This window comes from Rhea americana, unplaced genomic scaffold (genome assembly GCF_003343005.1).
Source record: "Rhea americana isolate MKP2758 unplaced genomic scaffold, rheAme1 scaffold_405, whole genome shotgun sequence".
NCBI lineage: Eukaryota > Metazoa > Chordata > Aves > Rheiformes > Rheidae > Rhea > Rhea americana.
In genome coordinates, this window is record NW_028186541.1 from 246,324 (window position 1) to 268,960 (window position 22,637).

The following is a 22,637-nucleotide window of genomic DNA, read 5'->3' on the forward strand; positions in this document are numbered from 1 at the left end:
CTATTTTCATTTTTGAGAGGACAAAATCCCATTTTTATACAAATCAGCATGCAAAAATAAAATAGCAGGATTCCTACTAATGGCAACTTTTGCATTAAAACCTCAGTCCTACAAGTGAGAAATAAAGCCTTACGAGGTGCAATTAGTCCTTTATTTAACAGTGACATTCACATTTCTAAAATCAAGCAAGACAGAATCCACAGATAAAAAAAGCAGATGTTATGAGTACCGCTAAATACTGAATGCACTATACAAGTAACCTAACTTTGTGAAAGTTTAAGTAGTTTAGTATTTATACAGACAGATCATTTCACCCTTTCAACAAGACCACCATAACCAAGTTCCTGTGTTATAAAAATAAACACTACTCATTAAAACATTAAGATTTAATTAATCTTTGTTGGTTTATATCTAACAACTGCAATAAGATTCAGAAGTTTACTTCTGCTCAGAATAAGGTTGTAATAGATAATTTCACTACATGAAATACTATTGATTGAGTCATGTAATAACAAAAATGTCTTTTACATACTCTAACTTTATTTCTTTTTTACCTGTGAATTTGGATATTTGTATTATCCAGGGTAACCAAACCATTAGTTGCAGTCCTCCTATAACCAGCAGGTGGCCTTTCTAACATGTCAATAGGATACCAGTATCTTACCAAAACTCCTTCACTTCTGAGGTAAGTCTCTACTTGTACCAATTCATTTACCTAGAATAATACAAAAGAGCACTGTCAAACATGGTATTTTTTTTTCTTTTTAAGAGCTCAAAATTAGCGTTCTAAGCAATCTAGTACACTTTATCACAAATGTTCACAGACATGTGATGTTGATGCATTAAAAGCCCTCCAAATGTAGCTTTACTTACTGAATCAACATCCAGAACTACGCCATGAAGACCAAATGTCTTCAGCATCCCACGAATAGCAAACTTCGGTAAAGCTGTTCCAACCGCATTACTGGCAACGTTATTGCTGTCAGGAGAGCGAGTCACCACCGTGAGACCTGAAGAGAAAGGAACAACACTTTCTCAAATTAACAGTTTATATAGTGGATCTCAAAGCAGAGCTCTCTAGCTCTTATTTTGCTTAAGATGAACACAGTCCACCTGCATTAACAAGGCACATTAAAAGGGGTAGTGGGAACAAGGTAACTTCATACACAGCACATTTATTTAAAAAAGCAAAGCACTCTGACAAACAAACAGTTTATGCTTCCAGTTCCATTCCATGTTCAAGATCTGTGTTTTTACCATATGATATTGTCTGCACATGCAGAAATAAAACTTATTTCTGGAAAAGAAAGATGAAAATGAGCTTACCTTTTCGTACTTTATCAATTGTAAATTTATTTGCTTCATCTTTGATATCCTCAATGGTAGGAAGGTAGAGGTCTCTTGGGATGCCACCATTTTCCTCGTAGAGRAATTCTACAGTTTGTCGAGCTATATCAACCATTCCTGGTAGACAGAACAGGCTTTTGGTTAAACTGAAACCTTGATTTTGCAATAGCTACGCACCTCTAGTGTATTTTCTGCATCAGATTCTAAACTGATCATCATATATCACATTTTGCAAACTTTACTCATTTCAAAGTGATAGTGGTTGGCAGACTCTAGCAATACTTATAAAAGGTTATCTGACTTTTCAAGTATATTTCTAAAGTTAACTTTCCTCAGAAAACAAAAGGACCTCATCTTCCCATAGCAGAAGAGGCTTACTATGCCTGATCTTCAATTTACTGCTCTAATGACTGACCTTTGTACCAGAACTTTAACACACCTAAAAATGCTAAAAGAACAAGAACTATAAGTAGAGTTATATTTTCCCTCATACTGGAAATAAATTCTCTTGAAGTATTAAGAATTCTTATTCTCATAGCATCACAGGCAGGTGAGAGATCTAATTACTTAAATATTCTCTCAGCCAGGCTGATAGGGAATGGAGGTTTCCTGACAGAAAGTTGTTTTTCATTAGAGCTCAGAATTTTTACTCTGTTACATTACACCGACTCTCCTCCAAACAAGTTGTCTTGTCAGCCACACGACAATATCAGAGTAGTCAGAGTACTTTCTTTCCACAACAATATCAAATGAAATCATCTTCCATTTTCCAGTCCTGAATATTGTATGGCATAAGAAATGCAGATGTTATCACCACACTTACCGCACATCATAGAAAACAATGTGCACAGAAATAAAGACAGCCATACCTAATTGTAAAGCTCCTTTAATCTGATCCAAYCCAGACTTCCTCTCAGCCTCATTACGGAATCTTCTTCTAATTGTAGGGAAGACTTTAGTTTCCCAGGCTTTAACCAACAGGGCATAGTGATCCTCCTACAAAGGCAAAAGGTATTTAGAATACCAAGAGAAAACAAAAGTTAATGGCAACTGTACTTTTTTCAAGAAAGCAGGGGAAATTGCTCTGTATCAAAACTTAAAAATGTCAACTACAAGATGCGTATTTAAACAAATCATTGCAGGGAGAAGCTGTCCTGCTACTCACCCGGGGAATATCGTCGTCGTCATCATCGTCACTTTCATCATCTGCAATAGGAGGGGGATGAGGATCAGGGCCTGATGTGATGAAGTTCTCATAGCTGAGTTCCATTTTATAGTGGCAAGATGCATCACTGTCATATTCTGAAAACAAAAATACAGAAATAATGATATCATAACATTGTAGAAGTAGTCAGTAAAAATACTCAGTGAGGTTCTTGAGACATACTGCATTCCATGGTCTCCAATCAGTTTGTTAAAATGTAATGCATTTTGACATATTGTAGTCAATTGGTTGATTCAGTCAGTTATAGCATCTAATTATATTCAAAGTCCTAATAAGACAACTTCTCATTATAGTTACATTACCTGAGAACAAYCTGCATATCCATATGAAGGATGAACAAAACCACACATTTTTATAACTCTATGTAAAAATCAAACAAACATGTATCTGCCAACAGTTATTGTGCCGCTTTAGCTAAACAGGTAGTATATAAGACCTTCAGCCAGAACACACTTAAATTATAATTAACTGGTTACTTCTTTTCCTGAAAGAAGTTTTAAAAAGACTTAGTAATCATCACTTTACGTTGTTGAGCTGTGGCAACAGCAGCAATTCTACAAGGAGGGCCGTGGGTCCCAGGATCAGAAGCTATGCTGGTGCCAGCATCATTGTCACTATCAGAAGCCATGGCAAAAGGCAATGCTTCAAAGTTGGCGCTTATTTCTTCAGCTAGGTCAATGCACAGATCAGCAGCATTCCTGTGAGCTTGTCCTTCAGCATAGGCAAACTGGCGAGATCCAAAGTTAGCACGGACTTTTGTGTTCTGAAACAAGATGCACATAAARCATTAAGATAAAAGAATCAAAACAAAACAAAGCACAGTTTCTTTGTTCGTATTTTAAAACTCTGCCAAAAAGATAAGCTGATCACATCTCCATATCATATGGTTTTCCCAGCACTGTTAGCTACAAAACTGAATGCAGCAGGAAAAGTATTAAGCTGCCAAACAAACACTTCGAACTTTCCCTGCTTCTAGCTTCAAGACACAGAGAACTTAGCCAGTACACTTTGCAGAAGTATGTTTATTAGTATTCCTTCCCAAGAGCAATAAGGGTTATTGGTGCAGAATAATACAATCTYGTCTCCACTTTAGTATCCTGATGGGCAGAAATAGCTCCAGATAACAAAATGTATATGCACACTGGGAAGGGAATGAGAGCTCAATCTAACTAAATAAAGGTAAAARCTATCAATCTACTGTTCATAGGTACGTAGAGTAAGCTCAACACTTTCCACATAACATTTTAAATGCTTGTGGAAGAACATACATCAAACAACGTATTTTTGTTAAAACTTGCCTTTTTTTGAATGTGAACAACTGGCCACATTCCACCAGAGACATCTTCTAGATACGGTCCAAGTCGCTGCCCACAGTAAGTAAAATAAACTCTGCCTTTAGCTGGCTGCCCTGGAGGCGGTGGTGTTCCTTCTGTTCTTTCCCAGCCAATTCCAGCTACATCCCCTATAGAGGAATACAATCACCAAAAGAACATGATTCATCTGTTTTCTCATCCATTATTTTCCTTATATTTAAGAAATTTTCTGATTTTCCAGTTAAGCAAATTAGCTATGTTCTTACATACCAGGAGACAGAGTCACATCCAGTCTAACACTCTTCCACTGAAGCAAGCTGGAACCATTGTAATGCACTGCTCGCCCATTGCTAAATAGTATTAGAAGAAGAAAATTAAAACCAGTACTGAAACAAATAAACATTGTAACACTCTACTGCATGAAGCCTGGGTAGATACAATATCGACAAAAGCAACTCAACTCCCCATATTCTAACAAGGAGATATTCAAGTTCACCATTTTATCCTTTCATTTAACATGTTTACACATTGCCTACCACAAAGTGCTCATAGCATTCCTCCCTAAGGATCATATAAATGTACTGAACAAGACCATGATTTTTAACATGCATGTCTCCAACATACTTGTGAAAAAGACATGTGCCCACAGGATTTGTCCAAGCACCATCACGTTTTTCTGCTTCTGTAGCAAATCCAAATGAAACTATTGGACCAGTGTCATCATCTGTATCTCCATAGGAGACTATTTCAATTTCCCAGTAAAATGATGGTGCCTAAAAATAACAGTYGAAATAAAAAATAGTAATGAATCATTCACAAAGTATAGATCAGGCAAAAAGTTTTCATCCTTTCTGTTCAAGCACTATTCAATATTAAATGACACAAATTGTACTGTTGTGAGTTCTTACCTGCACTGGAACTGGCGAAGTAGCATAGATAAACGTGCCGCGAGGAAGTCCTCCACCTGCACTAGGATCAGCCAAAAACGTCACAGCTGTGAGATGAGATGAAAACATGCATGCCCGCACAGGGGGAAACACTCTTGATGGACTCCAAGTGATTTCTTTGGGCTGTAAACAGGAACAGAGCATTTTACCATTACAGTTGAAGTTATCTACTCAAATCCAATGACATTCTTTTATGAAATGCATACTTCATGTATATGCACACAGCACATGTAGTTTCCATAACTGCAATCAGAACAAATCACATCCCATTACATGAAATTTAAAAATAAAAAACAACCATCTAACTCCCAAACCACAGGCAGACCCTCAGCATTCAATAGCTGGCTTCATTTGTGATATGTGGGGAGACTCAGCACCATTTCTGTGCTAACCTGTCTTCTGTCTGCTTGGAGTGGAGGAGGAGGAGGGCGAGCACAGTCACGATATAGCATTCGTAATCTTTCACACTGCATTTCGACAACAAGGAGCCTCTCCCCTGTAACAACAAACCCAACCAAGTCATGAGGTTCCAAGAAAATCAATTACTTAAGAGTCCAATACTTCATTTTTAAAAATAATAATCATATTATAGAAAGAAAATGACAAGAACATTTTAAAATAACTAATCAAATATCTCATTTGCCTAATAAACAGAATCAAGTAATAGCTTTCCTCGTGTTTAATTTATATTTGGTCATGTTAACTGAAAAGCATATAAAGTTCATTCAGTCAGCAGGCTTATGACCCAGCAAAAGCAGAAAGTCAAGAGAATGTACACCTACTGACAAAAAAAGTGTATGTTCCCTTCCACACTGCAGATCAAACTGAAATCCATTTCATTCCTACCCTAACATCCTTCGCTTCAGTCATTTTCCTCCACTGAGAGGCTCTGACATGTTCCTAAACTTGCCCTTGAACTAAGACTTCTGCTGGGCCCACTGCTTATCCTTAAACAAGAGGGAAGGAAGTCAAGAGCTGAACAAGGAATATATGACAACATTGTAAAAAACAGCAAAAAGATCATAAATAGAAAACATATGATTATATCAAGGAATACAGAGCAGGTTACACTAGAAGCAAGACCAACGAAGAGATTTTGGAAGCATAGCACCAGACAGTTAGTCCTGTTTTCTGTGATAATAGCATAGTTATCTTCTAGTCTAACTCTTATACCTAATTTTTAAATGATTTAGTCTGATTATTAGCTACTCTTACATTAATAGCTGCAACTATGCCAACACATGCTGTATTGTGCCAGCTATCATAAACTTGAACTAGCTGAAGGACAAAACATTGAAATGGTATTAAAAGCTGCTCCGTCTCTACACTGAATATGACCGTGAAGCTGCAAGGATGTGTTGAATACCTACCAGGGCTGCACTCCTGTGCTACCAAATTAAGAACTTCTACAGCAGCTGGACACTGTTGAATAAATTCTTCACAGAACGAGCTGTCTTCTAATAGCTGAGCCATCACCAGGCATGCTCTTAATGTAAAAATAATTTATTTAAAGCATTACAAAAGTGTATGCTGAATTCAAAGTTATCTTCACATGTACTGAATTCAAGACTATTTTTAAAAGGAAGAATGTCAACTGATATATTTCTTTGTTTAGTTGCTCAGCTATCCATTGGAACTTCCACAACACCTTTCCCCTGCTTCATAGTATTTGCTCATATGAAGCATTTGCTCAATGTATTGCCAGTTTTACAGGACACATCTGACTTCTGGTGCTCTTTTAACAACATGCAGACACTAAGCTTAAAGAAGCAAAGAGAATTTTTACATTGTCCCCTCCTGTCATAAGCCAATATTGACAGAAGACAAAAACAAAAAGGCATGCAGTTTTCTTAAACATGTTTTGTACAACATCACAACAGACTGAAGTGTTGCACAAAAAACAACAACTCACCTAGTTCTTATTTCAGCAAGAAGCCGGACCACTGCCATTACTGGAGTTGAGCCATCTCCTGTTGCAGGAAGTGAGGTGTGAATAGATAGACTTCCCTCCTGAGGAAGCAACATGGACTGGACTGCCTGTACTACCTTCTCAGTAATGGACAGTTTATGAAGAGGCAATGCCTGATGGTGGGGGGGCACGGTAAAAAGTTAAATTCAAGTAGTTAGTTTCTAAGAAATGAGGGTGTTTTATTACCTGGAGTTAATTCTCATTTTGTACTATTACAAAAACAGCAAACACAAGCCAAAAAAGAAAACACACCACAGTATGCAATGGAACATCTTTAAGCACTGAAAGATGAATATTCACGTTACTTGGATGAGAACTTAAACACAGGTATTGTTAAGAGTTGTTTAAAACAATAAGTCATCTTTAATCAAAGATGAAACAGGCCTTTTAAAGGTTGCAGATTAATTGCCAGTATACTGTGACCAAAAAAAATAAAATCATATTATACTTAATATTGGATTCTTAAAACTACCGTACCTCAGATCTTGGAACACAGAGCCTAGATAATGGAATAGTTAACGTGTCTGATGCTTGTGAGGTCTTTCTACCGTCTACACTGGTAGGTGGAAATTTGACCGTTGCTATACCTTCTTGTTCATTAATAGATGCCACCATTCCAATGCTTCCTGCTATTCCTCTACCTAAAACCTACAACCAAAGAAGGTCTGCGTAAGCTTTAGAGCTTCACAAATAAGAAACTGAGTGTTTAACACTGTGCACCAACTCAACACAAAGTTACATTTGGGTATTTTAGCAAACTCAGAAATAATATGCAATAGCAGTCTCCACAAATATTTGTGACACTGCTTCACAATTGCAGGCAGTCAGCAACACTGCTTCACAGGTATGCTAATGCGTGCAATACAATGGTCAAAAGCATCAATTCTCATTTAAGGTATAAAATGTAAAGGATGGTGAATTACCTGAACTTCAGAACCTATTTTAATTGTCTCTTTAAAGCCACCCAGAGCACAAAGGGCAGCTACTGCCTGTCGAGCGATTCTTTGAAGTTTAGCAAGTTTCCTTCCACTGCTGCTCCCATTCTCCAAAATACTCTCTGCATATTTCCCAAGTTGTGGAATGTACATCAGAGCCCGAGACAGAACCTGAAGGGAGAAAGTAAAAATACCAGATAATGACTTCAAAGCACAAATCAAACAAAACCCAACACCCCAAGCCTCCAGCCCACACACAATCTCTGAAGAGTTATTTTTGCTCTTGAAGAAAATTACATAACTCATCATATTCTGAGTCCTCTGAAGTGCGAATATCATCAAAGCCAGCTCCATTCCCTAATAACTCTAAGAATCACAGAGATATATGTTCAATCTTCAGAAAAGTCTTCTCTCAAAGACTTACCCTAAGCAGCAGATTATATGCTACAGGATTCAAAGGAACATAACAGCAAAGCGCTACACTTTCCAATCAGTATTTTAGACCTTCAGAGGTCATAGCAAAAGGAATGGCAAAGGGAGAATAGCTACCTAAATAAACAGCATTATTAATTATTGAGAAGAATGACAAGTTACATTTGTGCTGAAAAATGACAGCTTATTCTTTATTGCTGGAATTTCTTTTGTTATTTAACCCATCCCAAGATCTCAAGTAAATACTGACTATTAGAAAGGGCTGCTGCTATGCAGTTACATACCCTTGATTGAAGAATTACAAGTAGTAAAGTAGAAAGGACTATCTCAGGAGACTGCTACTAATTCAGTTCTTTAAATTATAGAGTACATGCTTATTGTACAATTTCATACCTAATCCTCTGTTTGCTTACCTTTTCAGCAGTCGTCGTCCATATCTGAGCTGCATTTGATTCTGGCGCCATCAGCAAGCTATGTAACAAAGCAATCACCTCTGCTGCCATGCTGTTTGCAACATGACCACTGATAAATGGTCTCACAGGATCCGTCCTATACAGGAGAAGAAAACCATTTTCCCATTAATTTCAAAACAAGAGAAAGACAGATGCTTCAGCTGTTAGTAGCAACACACAAAAAAGGGAAGTTTAAGAACCTCCAGATTATTTTCTAGAGTGTTACAAATAATGATACATGGAAAAGTAGAATCTACAGAATCAAAGTCACCGACCTGGCAAGCTCAGAATTCCTCTCCCTGCAAATAGAGGTTTGTGCAGTCTTCTTTTTGTCTCCAGTGGACAGCCCGCTAGTGGTTTCTGGATTGACAGTTTCTATGGGTGGTCCAACACTAACAATTAGACCAGACTGTGCCCACTTAGTCGCCTTCCGGAGAGCTGCAGCAGCTTCCTCTGTAATAACTTCACAGCAGCCACTCTGAAAATGAAATTGTCACATAAGAGAAATATTAACATTAAATGCATCTTACAGTGTGGCCAAATAGAGATAATGTTCTTCCCTCTGTATATGCCAAAATATCATGAACAGATCAAAACTCTCTCTTGTTTATGTATCAGCTACACTCATGAGACATACATTCTGTTTYTTCTCATCTACAAAGATATCAGAGATCAGTGTGGATTCACTGTTTTTAGATATTCCATTCTTACATTAATCGTATAGTTTCTCTTCTTTGATTAAAAGAAAGAAAAAGAAGAGAAAAAACCCCAAACCCCACACATAAGTATTTCTGGTATGAATACTTGAGAAAATGTCTTAAAATAAAAAAGAAAATTTGGATGTAAATACACACTTTAAAATTCATACTATGAACTGCATTAAACACTTACAGAAAGTGAGTATTATAGGTCCTTAAATGCGACCTACAATGGTTGGAGAATGCACCAGCTGAATTTTTTTCAATATTTGTCACTATTTACATCAATAGTTTTGTTATGCTAACATATATGTCATGTTTTTAAACAGTTTCACAAACTAAAACAAAATAAAAACCAATATTTAATAAAGAGGATTTAATATCAATTAAAACTAAAAATTCTGACTGGCTAACAATTTTTAAAGGTGTTGAATAATTTCCTATTTATTCCATTTCTTACTTTAGTCATGTCTCGATCCATTTTCACCACTTTCTCCATGTTTGCCCCAGTTCCTAGTCGGAATGGGCGACCTTCTGAGCTACTACAAGTGTGAAAATAAAATGCATTATTTTCTTTGTGGAAAAAAAGAAAATTCTGAGCTATACAGCCCATTAATATATTACATGTATTTTTAAATGATTTCAAAGAAACCCATGCAGATGAGTTGCTTAACAGTAACAGAAATATTCCATAGTTAAAAATTTACCTAACTTGTACAGTAATTTGCAAAAGGAATATGAGGAAGACTACTGAATGTATTTATTTGCATGTCCTCCCTCCTCTCCCCAAAAAGAAACATCATGAAACTGATTTTTACTGAACACAAATGCCTATGGGCTTTGAGTTAAGCTTTCACCTAGAAACACCCAACAATTGAACCTTTCAGTATCATTTTAAGGCACTGGTTCAAAACTGACTCTGAGCAGTATGTGCTCAGTATCCAAAATATGTTATCAAAAGCAAAGCTTTCAAAGCCATTTTTGATAGTCCCACATAATATCTAATATTATAACAAGATACTTAAATTTTTCTGATTGAGCACCATTTGAAGTAGCTAATTTTTACATGATCGTTTTTTGCAGATTAATAGGTTTCTATGATCCTTGGCTAGCACTTTGCAGGGCTTGTAAAAAGAACAAAGAGAGAAAACATGTCAAGATAGACTCCTATTAACTTCATCACACTCCCCTCCTCCTTCATACATCTGTATGCTCTGCTCTTTTTCAGCTTGTTGCTCTCATCATTGCTAAATCATCTTCCATAAAAGGGACAAGTTAAAGGGAATATTGTGATTTAGATTATTTCTGTTACTGCTTCACCACAAATTCAGCAGTGGTATGCATTTTTATCCAGGTAACTGTATGCTGAGCATCAGCCCTATAGCCTACTTTTGCATAATCTTATTATTTGTCAGTAAATATAACAGGATTGGGAAGACATTTTGCCTTCTTTCTTATTACGCCTACGATGTGCCTTCTACATCTGTAGCACTAAAAAATGAACAGAAATGTAAATGCCTGAATTCATTGTCAATTCTAATCCACTGAGTTAAGATTACCTCAGTAATGGCTGAAGGACTTCATGGGATGACTGGTCTTCCCGTTTATGAATAAAAATAGAAAGTTTACCATCCACTGCCTCGCTTTCCTCTCCAGGATCTTTATCCCCTTTTATGGAATTTTTAGGGCTGGCTTTTGCCAAAGCAGTATCTGGTTCAGAAGCAGTTGGAGAAAGAACCGTCTGGCATCCTTGACACAGAAAGGGGGAAAATAAAAGCGTGAAGCAAGCATTTGTTTTGAAATCTGCTCCACTAAATGATCTTTCTTGACCTTAGGTGTAACTACAAACAAAAATAGCCCCCCAAAGCAACAATAAAAACCCACATCCTCTGATATATTAAAACATCACTGTGATACACATCTTACTCAGAAAAATGTTGCATTAAGAGGCAGACAGAAGGTCACAAAAATAAAACCTTTGAATGCTGAGATCTTCTACACAGTTCTTCTACTCAAGCCTTCTGTCAACACAAAATTTCTTGAATTGTATGACACAGAAGGATGCCAGTACCTGGTACCACATAATCTGCAAGCTTTGCTAACAGCAGAGATGCAATCTTGGAGGCTGGGTCACTGGGATCATCTTGTTCACTGTTCAGAGAGGGTACAGAGTAACTCCAGGGAGGCAGTTCCACATTTCCACAGTCTTCAACACTCATGAGAGGAAGTGCAGCACGACACAACTGGAGGATTATAAGGACCAGCTTTGGAGAAGGACGTTGATCCAAGAGAAGTGACAGCAGTTTGGACACACAGGCTGGCTGGCTCAGGATTGCTTTACCTATGTGACTCCTGGAAAGGGAAAAAAAAAAAAAAAAAAAAACCTATGATTAAAAAAAAAAAAAAAAAAAAAAAAAAAAGGAATGTTTGATAATGCTCTTGAAATTAAAAACAAACAAAAATTGGTTATTTACAAGATCAAAAAGACTATTCTATCTCTAACGAGACCTTATCTGCAACATTTCTTAAGTAATACTGGATAGCACAGAGACCAAACACAAAGAACGAATAAGCGTCAGTTTACAGCCACGTTTTGAAAGTATTTATCTTCACTAATGTGAACAGAAAAAAAAATCCAAAAGAACTGCTTTCATACATAGAAAAAAAAATACTCCAGAGAGAAAAGCCTAGTACCTTGACAGGTCATTGAGAAGACTGAGAACATCTTGAAGCGCATCGTTTCCTGCAGCTTGATTACCACAACACTCCGTTGCCCGTGCAAGGTGATTAGTAAGTAGGCTGGAAACCTGACGAGCCAGACCAGAGTGAACTGCTTCTGTTGAACCACCTTTAAAGATAATGCAAGATTACACAATTGTAAATCACACAAACAAATGAATGCACACATCTACCTCCTTCCCGCAAACAGAAAACAATAAAAATTTTTATTTTGCTATTGTGTATTTTTTTTACATAAAACAGCGTAATAGCTGTTTCAGAACTGCTTCATTCAACTTTTATTTTCTTAATACTAAGTCTCTCTCTATTTAAATAATTCTCAAAACTAGAGAGGACGAGGAGGGAAAAAAGCTAATTAAAGACTCCCTCCCATTTTTATATCCACTTTTAAGTTTTAAGAACTCAAACATTACTGAAGTCAGTGGTGAGTGAATGCCCTATTTTAGAAACATTTTCCACTTTTCATGTATCTGCACAATTTCAGAGCACACAACAGAAATACATTTGGCAGTATTCCTACCTTCTTCCTTCTCCCATTCAACACACCGATTGGCTAGCACCTGGAAGGCAGCCCAAGCCATGGTGGCCACCTTCTGTTTCTTAGTCTGTTTTTCATTTGAACCAGATTCTGTCTGGCTGCTTAAACTGCAGAGCCGGTCCATAAGCTGTACCAGGCCACTGCGTACCAAACACTTCTCTTCGCTCCTATGTGAGAGGAGAAATTCAAGTTTTACCAAAGTAAGTTTTCAGTCACTACCTGCAAACACAGACTACCCAATGTTTGCAGTTAACTCAGCAGTTATTTTACTTTGCAAAACTAGACAGTTTTGTCTCTCCATTGCCCTCTTCACATCAAATTCTGTACTCGGAGAAAATTTAAGCAGGATGTTCTCAGATACTTATCATCAAAAAAAGGAGTACATTTATATTCTATAATGCTTCTTCCCTTAAGGTAAAACCTAGCAAGGACAACTGCGGTTTATTTCTTTCCCTTTCTGAAAGGAATATGTTCATACCTTGTGTAAGGTATAGTGCATAAGAGGCCAATGCTATTTGCACAAGCAATTGGGTAGCGAGCACACAGTGAGACCACAGACGTCATAGTCTCTCCAAAAGCTTCCTGGACTTGTTCCACCATCCCACCACATGTGAGCTCTTCAATTCTGTTGGTAGTCAGACATTTGAAATCATGGTTTTCTAGGTTAAATGAAATGAAGAAACTTCCAAATACAGCCTCAAAAAACCCCCAAACATATTAAAACATAATTCATGGAAGATTTAGAGGCAAAAATCACAAGTTTTTGTTTGATGTTTTCATATAAAATATAGGCAAATAAGATACTATTGTGGTTTTAGTTCAAGTAACAGTGAAATTTGACAAAAACCAAAATTCTTACAAAACAGCTATCAAATTTAGATGATAGTATCAGGATCAGCTAATCCAATACTAACATTTAATAAACATGAATGTAATATTAATCAAGATAATAACATACTCTAAATACATACTTGTGGATGAATCACGCCAATATGAAAGGAAAATTCATCTAATTTCAAAATATATATATATATTTAAAAGTTCCAGCCTTTTACCTTTTGCAGTGGCCAAGAAAGTTTGTTGTTCTCTGTACACTTCTGAGAATTTAAGCCCTGACAGTTAGTCACTTCTTACAGCTTGCCTTGGTATGATGAATTTACTATCTTGTACAAAGACCTGAATATTTAATTATTTTTAGAGAAGCAAACAAACCTTGGTCCTCCTTGAAGTACCATGGTCACTGGGCCTACAAGATGCGTAACGCCACCAACCCGAACAGCTGCAGTCAGCAACTCTCTCATATGCACTAGCGCTTGCTTCCTTGTATTCCCACGACGCCACCGTGTCTGAGCAGCTAGCAGAAAACTGCTGCTGGATACCTATGAGATATTTTTGTCTTTTTGTTAATGAGACAAACAAGACACACCTCCATTCAGTGTAAACATTTAGATTTGAAAATATAACAGTTTAGCCTATTTAGAATGACATACCGCTTGGTCAGGATTTGTTCCAATGAAAGCAAACAGTTGGCCCAATAAGACACTGTATGTGGGTTTATCTTTGCTATCCTCAATGGTCAATGACTGAAGAAGAGTGAAAGAGCTGCTTCTATGGCTGGTAACATGGCGTCGCCTATGAGAATATAGGATAATTAGATATGCTAGCTGTAAGTTGATCCAATGAAAATGATGTGCTACATTTGCGAAGTTTACGATGATTTTAAAAATATTTGTCATGCTATTGTAAAGCAGCTAAGTGGCATAAACCCTTGTATACCTTTGACTTGACCTAGCAAACTCAAGATCTTCGTTACCGATCATTTCTAAGTCAGATGGTGCCGACATACTGCGAAGAAAGACCGGCTGGCGTACTGCATGAGATATCACTTTTGTTTCAGATGCTGATTTACAAGCTGCAATATTATAGAATAAGAAAGCATGTCACTCCTAGTCTAGGAGGTTATTTACAAACTGTTTTAAAATTAGCATGCACATTCCAGTAAAAACTCTTAAGGCAGAACGGGGGAAAGGTATTCTAAGCAAGAACCTGCAGCTCAGTTCAGAGGCCTTTCCTGTTTTTTTGTCATATGTTTTCAGGTATTATTTCAAGTTAACTTCTTTTTGACTAGGTTACATGTTTTATTTCAGTAATTCAGAAGATTTAAATTCCGTACGTTATGACCAAAAGCTTAATTTACCATCAATATGATGATTAGAAAACAAAGGCTCTATTTCATTCACTGTAAAGGAATTAATTTGATTTGAAAAAGTAAATTAACCAAATTACTTCTTAATTTTAACTGAAAGAAGAGTAATTTAGAATAGATTAAATATATCTTAGAAATAAGTGTACAATATTAACAATGATATATATTGTTTACTCATACCTGGAGTCTCTGTAGGGGTACCAGATATACTTCTTGTGATACCAGATTGTGCTGCAATAGTGACATGTAATAATAGCTCTGCTCTATTCATCAAACTCTTAACTAATGCTTTTGTTTTAGCTAGGGGATGAGAGGACTTCTGTATTAGTGAATTCACTTCTTGAAAAAACTTCTCCCTGAAATCACAAAAGAGAAAAACAAAAGCAGCAAATTCAGTTATATTTTAAAGCCTACTGAAATCGGGTCTTATTGTGAGAAAAGTTATTGTAAAAAAGGTATGTCCCTTATAGCTTCCAACTATTCTTTAGGCCAACAAAGTAGCAAATAGAAAAAAAGTGAAATAGTTTAGTCATTTGTTAAATAAGTAATAAAGTAATAAAATTAATACATTAGAAAAAATGCTTAATCAGATACTGTGAGGCAGATGGGAAAAATTATGGTACTTCCACCTCCAATTAGAAGATTATCTGAACTTCCCTATTCCCAAAGGTTGTTTTCTTTCTATATAACTACCAGCCTTTTAAAGAAATTAGAATATAAAACATTTTCAAAACTTCTACTATCAGTTTCTGTTTCACATGACTAAGTGTGGCAGTTACAATATGACATTTAAGTGCTTATTTCTGTTAGTCTTTACATATGTATGCAACTTCAACCCTGAAAATAAACTTACAAAACTCACTGAAATTCCACGGCTGCTTAAAGTTGCCCACCTTTAAGTACTTTGCTTTAATGGTACACTCCACATCCAACTACTAACCTTAATGCCAGGACTACATTCTCAAGATCACTTCCATCAAAAGAAACTTCTTTCATTGAACACAGAAGTTCCAGTTCTTTCATCTTGCTCTAATCAAAAAAAAAAAAAAAAAAAAAAAAGGATGAACATGTTTTAAGAGAGCAGCTGGAAGTATAAATACACATCACAGCAACAATGCTCACCTCACTGAAATGATAATCATAAAAGAATGGAACGTTGTTCTCCAGCTTCCCATGCATGGCATCATCTACCTCATTCTGCCATTTCTGTTCCAGCTCAGCTACACTCTAAGAGATAAAAATAACACTGCATTTGCTCATCTTAACAAGGAAATAAAGAGAAAAAAATTCCAGTACAATTTGTATTTCTGTTTCTGAAATGCTATTAATAAACCTTTATTCTCAACAAAAGAAAAAGTTGTGTATTTTTCTTTTTACCTGTAATTGTCTCTCCATGGCATTTAGCTTCTTAAAAGTCTCTCCCATAATTTTACAAAGTAAATCATATTCCTCCGCATGTTCTTCCTGATACTGGAAATTTATCAGGGACTGGAGTGCATCAACCAAATTCAAATGCTTAATCACACATGAAACTACCATCTCCTCCATTACTTCTGGCTGAATCACTTCCCTAGGGTTACAGGTAAAGCCAAATTGATTAGGCAAGAGTAACTGGCACACTTTGACAATTCATATTTACAACTCTCCAAATTTTGCATTCAAAACCAAGTATTTAGGGAATATTAAATGCCTACCATCAAGCTGACAGGCATCCTACATTCTTAGCATTGCCTTTTTAATTCACTTACTTTGGCACTAAACTTCTGAAACAAAATAGTTCGAAACAACGATTACTTACTTTATACTAGGTCTAAATTGAGGCCGAGCACGACCTGAAATTTCCCTGAGTTTTATCATGATTCCTGGAGGCAGCCTAATCCTAGGCAGATCAAAATAGTGTCCAACAGGAGGCACTAGAACATCAGAAGGATATGTAAATTCGCGATCTTCATCAATAGTAAGAGGCAAAGGAGAAGGACTTGGTGTAAGGGCTGGAGATATTACACCATTAGCCTCCACCTGCCACTGGCATCTGAAAAAACAAATACATAAAAACAGCTGAAAAGGATTTTGGGTTCTTTTCTAAAACCTCACCTCTCACACTCCAAAAGATGCATTAGTCAACAATATACTACTACAAAGGACTTGACATAGCCTTATTTTGGAGTACAGCAATTGTAACTTGTACTATATATGGTCCAACCCTTCTCTATTTACTTAGTTCTAGAAAACAGAATCTCTGTTCTCTAGATTATTTCTTTACCTTTAGGCATGACAAAGCCATTGAACAAACTCTGCGCAGAAGTTATGAAAGCAATCATCCGTAAAACATGGGACTTGAGCACAACTGTAAAAGCCATCCTCTCTCAAGAACCCCATAGGAATTCAGATATAAGAATTTTTTATTATTATTTATTTACCTTTGTAATAATTTAGATCTTAAGAGCTCTTGACAGGTTTCTTCATCTTTGGTAATTTCTGGTCCATTATACAATATTCGTAGCATAGAACAAGCTAATACAGAAAGGCCAAGTGCCAGGTCAACTAAGAACGGTAAGCCTCCTGACACATCTTCTGAAGACTCCTGTAGTAGGAATAGTGATAAGTTGCACCAATCAACCAAGAAGGAAGTCATTCTCTCATCTATTTTGAAATAAGACATATATCTTACACAGAGGGATACTGAAAAAATGCTTTAACAATTAAAGGCAATACAGAAGAACAAGTCAAGACAGGAAGGAAGGGATTTGAACACTACTCCCCTGAACAGAAAAAATCCCGCCCCTCCATTCCCCCTCCTCCAATGCAAAACTATCTTTGGTTCAGTCAATCCTCAGCCTGCAGATCTGTTGTCCGGCAGACCCAGTCTTAGCTTCCAGGCAGTGGGATTCAAGTTTTTTTGTCTGATCCCAGCTCCCCCCACTATTCTCTACAGACTGGAACCATTATTTCCTCATTAACTCTGATTCCCAGGTTGTTACAAGGTACGCAATCTCTTCAAAGAGCTCCTCATCTACCGGCAGCAACAGCTATTAGACCTCATCCAAGTCTAGTGCCAACAACAAGAGATAGATAAGACATACTTGGTAATATTTATCTTCATAAAACCTTAGGCATGCTATAGTGTGTGCCACAGGGCATCTTTAGATAAGGAAGCAATATGTTTAAAATCTAAGCCCTTTACATTGCGAAGAAACATTTTGTTACATGGTCAAAACAAGTAAGTTATTACTGCTTTAAATTTCAAAAAATGAACTTCAACTTTGATGTACCTTATATCAAATAGAAATGTATGTAAAAGAGAAAATAAGTTTAAGCTGAACCTATGCCATGGAATCTGTCACATTAGAGTACCTGTGCTCGAACAGTGCAAGCAAAGCCCCACATAGCTTTGTCTGGAGTGTTGTGCTCACGGCCACTCCGCATTTCAAAGGAGAAGGTGACTGTATCTCCTTCCACCTTAAAATTTCAGAGGAGGAGGGAGGGAAAAAATATATATAAATAAAGAGATACATTTAAGAACTGAGGCAAAAAAAACAAACTTTTATGAAAAGTGATTTTATTTTATGGATTTATTTAAACAACTGTTAATAGTTTTTATCTCCAATTACACATACTGATTAAAGATCCTTCCCTTTTTGTGAGTGTATCTTTTAGTGGACGGTTTGATTTTAACTTTGCTGCTGGCTAATTATAGTAAAATAAAAATGTAGTTCTACAACAAAAATCAGAATTTATGAAGTCAATCTGTTACTTGGCATGAATTTTCATCAGAAAGCTTTCCTTATTCTTCTGTAAATACAAGCAATGATCAACAGTTCTTTTCCTGAAGGTGAGAAGACAGACAAGTTCTTCAAGGAGAGGAAAACGTTAATGTTAATAAAAGATGCTGCTAACAAAACAATATAAAAATCTATTTCTTAAAACTGTTGAAATTCCATTAATTTTGAACACTGGTGTATTTGAATGAAATTGCTTTCCAGTTCATTACTTCTTGTTCTCCCCTTTGAAGTTTTTTTTGTTCTTGTTATGAATATTAGCCAAGTTTTAGCGTAGGATGACGTAGCACCACAAATACATAAGAAAAATGGCCTTACATAAAATCCAAGGGAATATATTGAACAAAGTTTGAGAGACTTCTATATCTTAGCCTTACTGCCAAAAGCATATCTAACGGTATACAAATACGTGGAAAGTTGCTATATCTACTACTTGTTATATCTGCGGGCTACCTTTAAAAATAAATAAATAAATAAATAAATAAATAAATCCTATGGCCCTTAAGAAAATATGTACAGCCTCAGATTCAATAAGAACTCCTACAAATTCTCATACATACTTATGAGAATATTAGAGACTCCTGGACTGGAACACACTAATAATGAATGAATTCCAATTAGACATAAAAACCCAATATAATCTCAAAAAGAGTAATAACAGGAATAATATACAGATAAATTTAATATTATTCCCCAAGGACATAACAGCCTACTTAAGAGGTGATCTCATCAATGATAAGCATATACTTAAAGGCTTGACCTTCATTTAGGGTTAAAATGGTCTCTGCACGGTTTCCAAAAGAATCTTTTTTACATGAAATATTTTTGGATTATAATACTGTACCTTTACTAAGTCTTTCGGCCAACCAGTTCCTAAGACACTACGGCTGCCATATCCCAGTGTATTGCCTCCATACTCAGCAACCTTCCTACTGTTTGTGTTAGGACCAGCATAGATCACCAACTTCAAAACATAAAATACACTGTTAGACTGTAAGAGAAAAACAAGAAAATCTAATAATAATAATAATACTTAGCACTTACACCGCGCTTCATATTTTCAAAGCGCTTTATTAACATTAAAAAGTCCTCACAACAGCCCTGTGAGGTGAGTAGGCAAGTATTATTATCCCCATTTTACAGATGGGGAAACTGAGGCAGAGAGGGAGTTGAAGTCCTTTGCCCAAGGTCACATAATTCAACAGCAGAACTGGAAGTAGAAATCAGGAGAAATTCTAACTTCCAGTTCTCATGCTAAGCTCATTAAAACATACTGCCTCTCCAACAAAGGTGTTCATCCTGCTCCCTTTGAAGTTAATGTTTTGCCAATGACTTCAGTGGGAACACAACAAGGCCCAAAATTTTCTGTAAGAGTTTAACTAGTAACTGGTGACATAAATATTTATGCATTTATTTATAAGCAAATCTAAGGAGAGGTAATATCAGAGGACTTGTTCTATGTTAGAGAACATGTAGCAACAATTAGTAAGCAGCACAAGTAGCTCGCTGATTAAAGAAAGGCAGTATGTGCCATCATGAAATGGTTGTAAAAACCTGGAAGAACTGGTAGGAGTTAATGAGCAAAAATACTCCGGAGGACACTACATTTCTCCTATATCATAGCCACCACTACTTCCTCACATATTTGGAGGAAACTTTTCCTAATTAAGAAGTGTAACTACTAACAAAAAGTCCTTTTAACTTATAAACAGTGACAGAATCAATAGAGCTTATGTTTTGAAACAACATACTAGAAGACCAGATATATATGTGTGTGTGTGTGTGTGTGTGTGTATGTGTGTGTGTGTGTGTGTACACACACACACACACACACATATATATTTATATATATATATATATATATTTATATTTATATAAACATACACACATACCCCACACTAGATAACTAGACTATGGCATTGCCATGTACAATAAGCTGTTATCAATAAAAACCTCCGATATCAYGTTCAGCACTGAGAGTAAGGAGCCATGAAAGACAAGGGGCAGCAAAGATAAAATGAGAAGTGCTCCTGACAGAAATGTACAAGAAGGAAAGAAGCAAAGAAAGAAAGAAAGGAAAACATTTTATATATTGGTCATTGCTTACCTTATCATAATCATATTGTGAAGAACATCTGTTGTCAAATCTAAGATATAAACAACGGGCTCCTGGAATATGAACAGTCTCTTTAAATTTATAGTTATCCCTGACAGGATGAACTGTTTCTACAGTCTTCCCAGCAGCCCAGGGAGCAGGGATCTTCAAACCCGTAAGAAAACCTGGTTCTTCTTTCTCTTCCAGCATTCTGAAACAATAGTGAAAAATGAGTCCTGAAATTCAACATTTAGATTTATACTATATATTCAAACATCAAAACATAAGATACTTAAAAAACCACCTCTCAGTACTGATACATAGCAACAAAATATCAACTCCTTATTTCAGGCATAAGTATATTGAAAAATATGAAAAACCTGCATAGCATGCACTACCCTGCATTAGAAATAACCATGCCAATCTGACATGTAAAATCTGAAGTCTCTCCTATGCTTTCCAATTACCAAATTACGGTTAACAAGTAGCAACRTGAAAAAGTAAATGGTACTACACACCAGTTCTACAAATTCTGCAACATTGCAAATACAAAAATTCAACTAAATTAAACAAAACTTATCATACCTGTTTTTAAGCAGAAGCTACACAGCTTTAAGTTGAGACCAAGGATTTTAACACAGGACTAAAAATTGCTACATTTACCTTTATAGCTTAAGCCATTTAATACCTTTTCAATACTGTTTCAAAGGTGTATCTCTTCCTGCTAGAGTAAGTTGCATTTTCTCATGAAAGTCTTCCTTAGCTAATTTACTGTTATAAGATGATCAATTACCTTTTATAAATGCTTTTTTTTTTTGGATCCCTAAGACAACGTTACAGACTATTACAACTTTGCCTCTCTTCAAGATTTATCCTACAGAAACAGTCAAACCAACATCACAGAATATTTTATCTCATGAGAAGACACAAACATGAAGCAAATCACCTCTCATCAGGTAACAGCTTGCCCTTCTGTTCTGATGCACCACTGGGGGAACTGCTCAGCTCTGAGAAAACTGGAGACTGAGTTTTAAGCAACAGTGCAGTCTGTATCACAAAATGTACAGTGTTAGAGACATGCAAACAGTAACTCATTTTAGGAATCTCAGTATTTAAACATATTAACAATTACATTGTATGTTGTTAATGAGAATTAATATCTATTTAATGCTGCATATTAAATTTGACTTGGTACAACAGCTAGTATCAGCTTCTGTTACAAGCTGTTGAGTAATTTTTCAACCACAATTTGTGGATAACTTAGTGCAGACAGCTGATCAAATTTTACAGCATTTTAGAAAACACATGCAACATCTTTTTCCTTCGTATACAACTGCTCACRTGAGGGTCATACCTGACTTGTATAAAGAACCAGCTGCACCAGCTGAGGCATCAAGGCATCAGCCATGGTAAGAGTCTGTAGATTTGGATGCATCAGAGATGTCAGCAGTACAGGAAGCAGATGACCAAGCATAGTAGCCTTTGTAATTTGTTCCAGGCCTTTTAATCTGCAAGAAAATTCAAGGTTTATACAGTAACAGCTATTTTCATACATTATCATTACTGTTTTTTAAAGACAACTGTTTAATCTTCCAACAGACTGTGCAAGTAAATAATTCAAAGTTCAGCAGAGAATATTTACATTCCAGCGCATTAAAAAAAAAAACAAAACACACCCACTATCTGGAAAATATTAATGTTTCTCAAAGGTGTTAGCATCTCAACCTTTGCTGCCAGTTCTTATTAAACAATGACAGACTAAAATACAGTAAATCACGAGATTAATAATTATTCAGAAAAATATAAGCTCCTGAGATAGTATAGGCCTGAGATCAAAGTCCATACACAGAACTGTACTTGTTCAGTACATATACCAGGCTTTTACCTCAAGTAGTTTATAAAGTAATGTAAAAGAATCTCCATCTACAAAACGGTATCGGAGCATGAAACTCATCCCCCCCC

General features: G+C 36.2%; 1 protein-coding gene across 1 annotated transcript in view; it reads right to left on the reverse strand.

The window, feature by feature from the left end:
• HECTD4 (HECT domain E3 ubiquitin protein ligase 4) overlaps nt 1-22,637 on the reverse strand; it is a 75,500-nt gene that overhangs the window by 23,005 nt on the left and 29,858 nt on the right. Inside the window, exons 18-54 of the mRNA XM_085314483.1 lie at nt 22,030-22,183; nt 21,622-21,722; nt 20,688-20,886; nt 19,425-19,571; nt 18,156-18,260; nt 17,222-17,385; nt 16,600-16,833; nt 16,179-16,371; nt 15,924-16,028; nt 15,742-15,830; nt 14,982-15,157; nt 14,372-14,507; nt 14,086-14,227; nt 13,808-13,974; nt 13,074-13,220; nt 12,578-12,762; nt 12,013-12,166; nt 11,390-11,670; nt 10,878-11,067; nt 9,779-9,860; nt 8,896-9,098; nt 8,582-8,717; nt 7,725-7,907; nt 7,279-7,449; nt 6,745-6,914; nt 6,203-6,318; nt 5,225-5,328; nt 4,794-4,955; nt 4,510-4,658; nt 4,156-4,235; nt 3,871-4,034; nt 3,098-3,335; nt 2,513-2,649; nt 2,217-2,343; nt 1,327-1,464; nt 874-1,010; nt 555-715 (exon numbers count right to left, since the gene is read on the reverse strand). Coding sequence (XP_085170609.1) covers nt 555-715; nt 874-1,010; nt 1,327-1,464; nt 2,217-2,343; nt 2,513-2,649; nt 3,098-3,335; nt 3,871-4,034; nt 4,156-4,235; nt 4,510-4,658; nt 4,794-4,955; nt 5,225-5,328; nt 6,203-6,318; nt 6,745-6,914; nt 7,279-7,449; nt 7,725-7,907; nt 8,582-8,717; nt 8,896-9,098; nt 9,779-9,860; nt 10,878-11,067; nt 11,390-11,670; nt 12,013-12,166; nt 12,578-12,762; nt 13,074-13,220; nt 13,808-13,974; nt 14,086-14,227; nt 14,372-14,507; nt 14,982-15,157; nt 15,742-15,830; nt 15,924-16,028; nt 16,179-16,371; nt 16,600-16,833; nt 17,222-17,385; nt 18,156-18,260; nt 19,425-19,571; nt 20,688-20,886; nt 21,622-21,722; nt 22,030-22,183 — 5,727 coding nt within the window. The remainder of the gene's footprint in view (nt 1-554; nt 716-873; nt 1,011-1,326; nt 1,465-2,216; nt 2,344-2,512; nt 2,650-3,097; nt 3,336-3,870; nt 4,035-4,155; nt 4,236-4,509; nt 4,659-4,793; nt 4,956-5,224; nt 5,329-6,202; nt 6,319-6,744; nt 6,915-7,278; nt 7,450-7,724; nt 7,908-8,581; nt 8,718-8,895; nt 9,099-9,778; nt 9,861-10,877; nt 11,068-11,389; nt 11,671-12,012; nt 12,167-12,577; nt 12,763-13,073; nt 13,221-13,807; nt 13,975-14,085; nt 14,228-14,371; nt 14,508-14,981; nt 15,158-15,741; nt 15,831-15,923; nt 16,029-16,178; nt 16,372-16,599; nt 16,834-17,221; nt 17,386-18,155; nt 18,261-19,424; nt 19,572-20,687; nt 20,887-21,621; nt 21,723-22,029; nt 22,184-22,637) is intronic.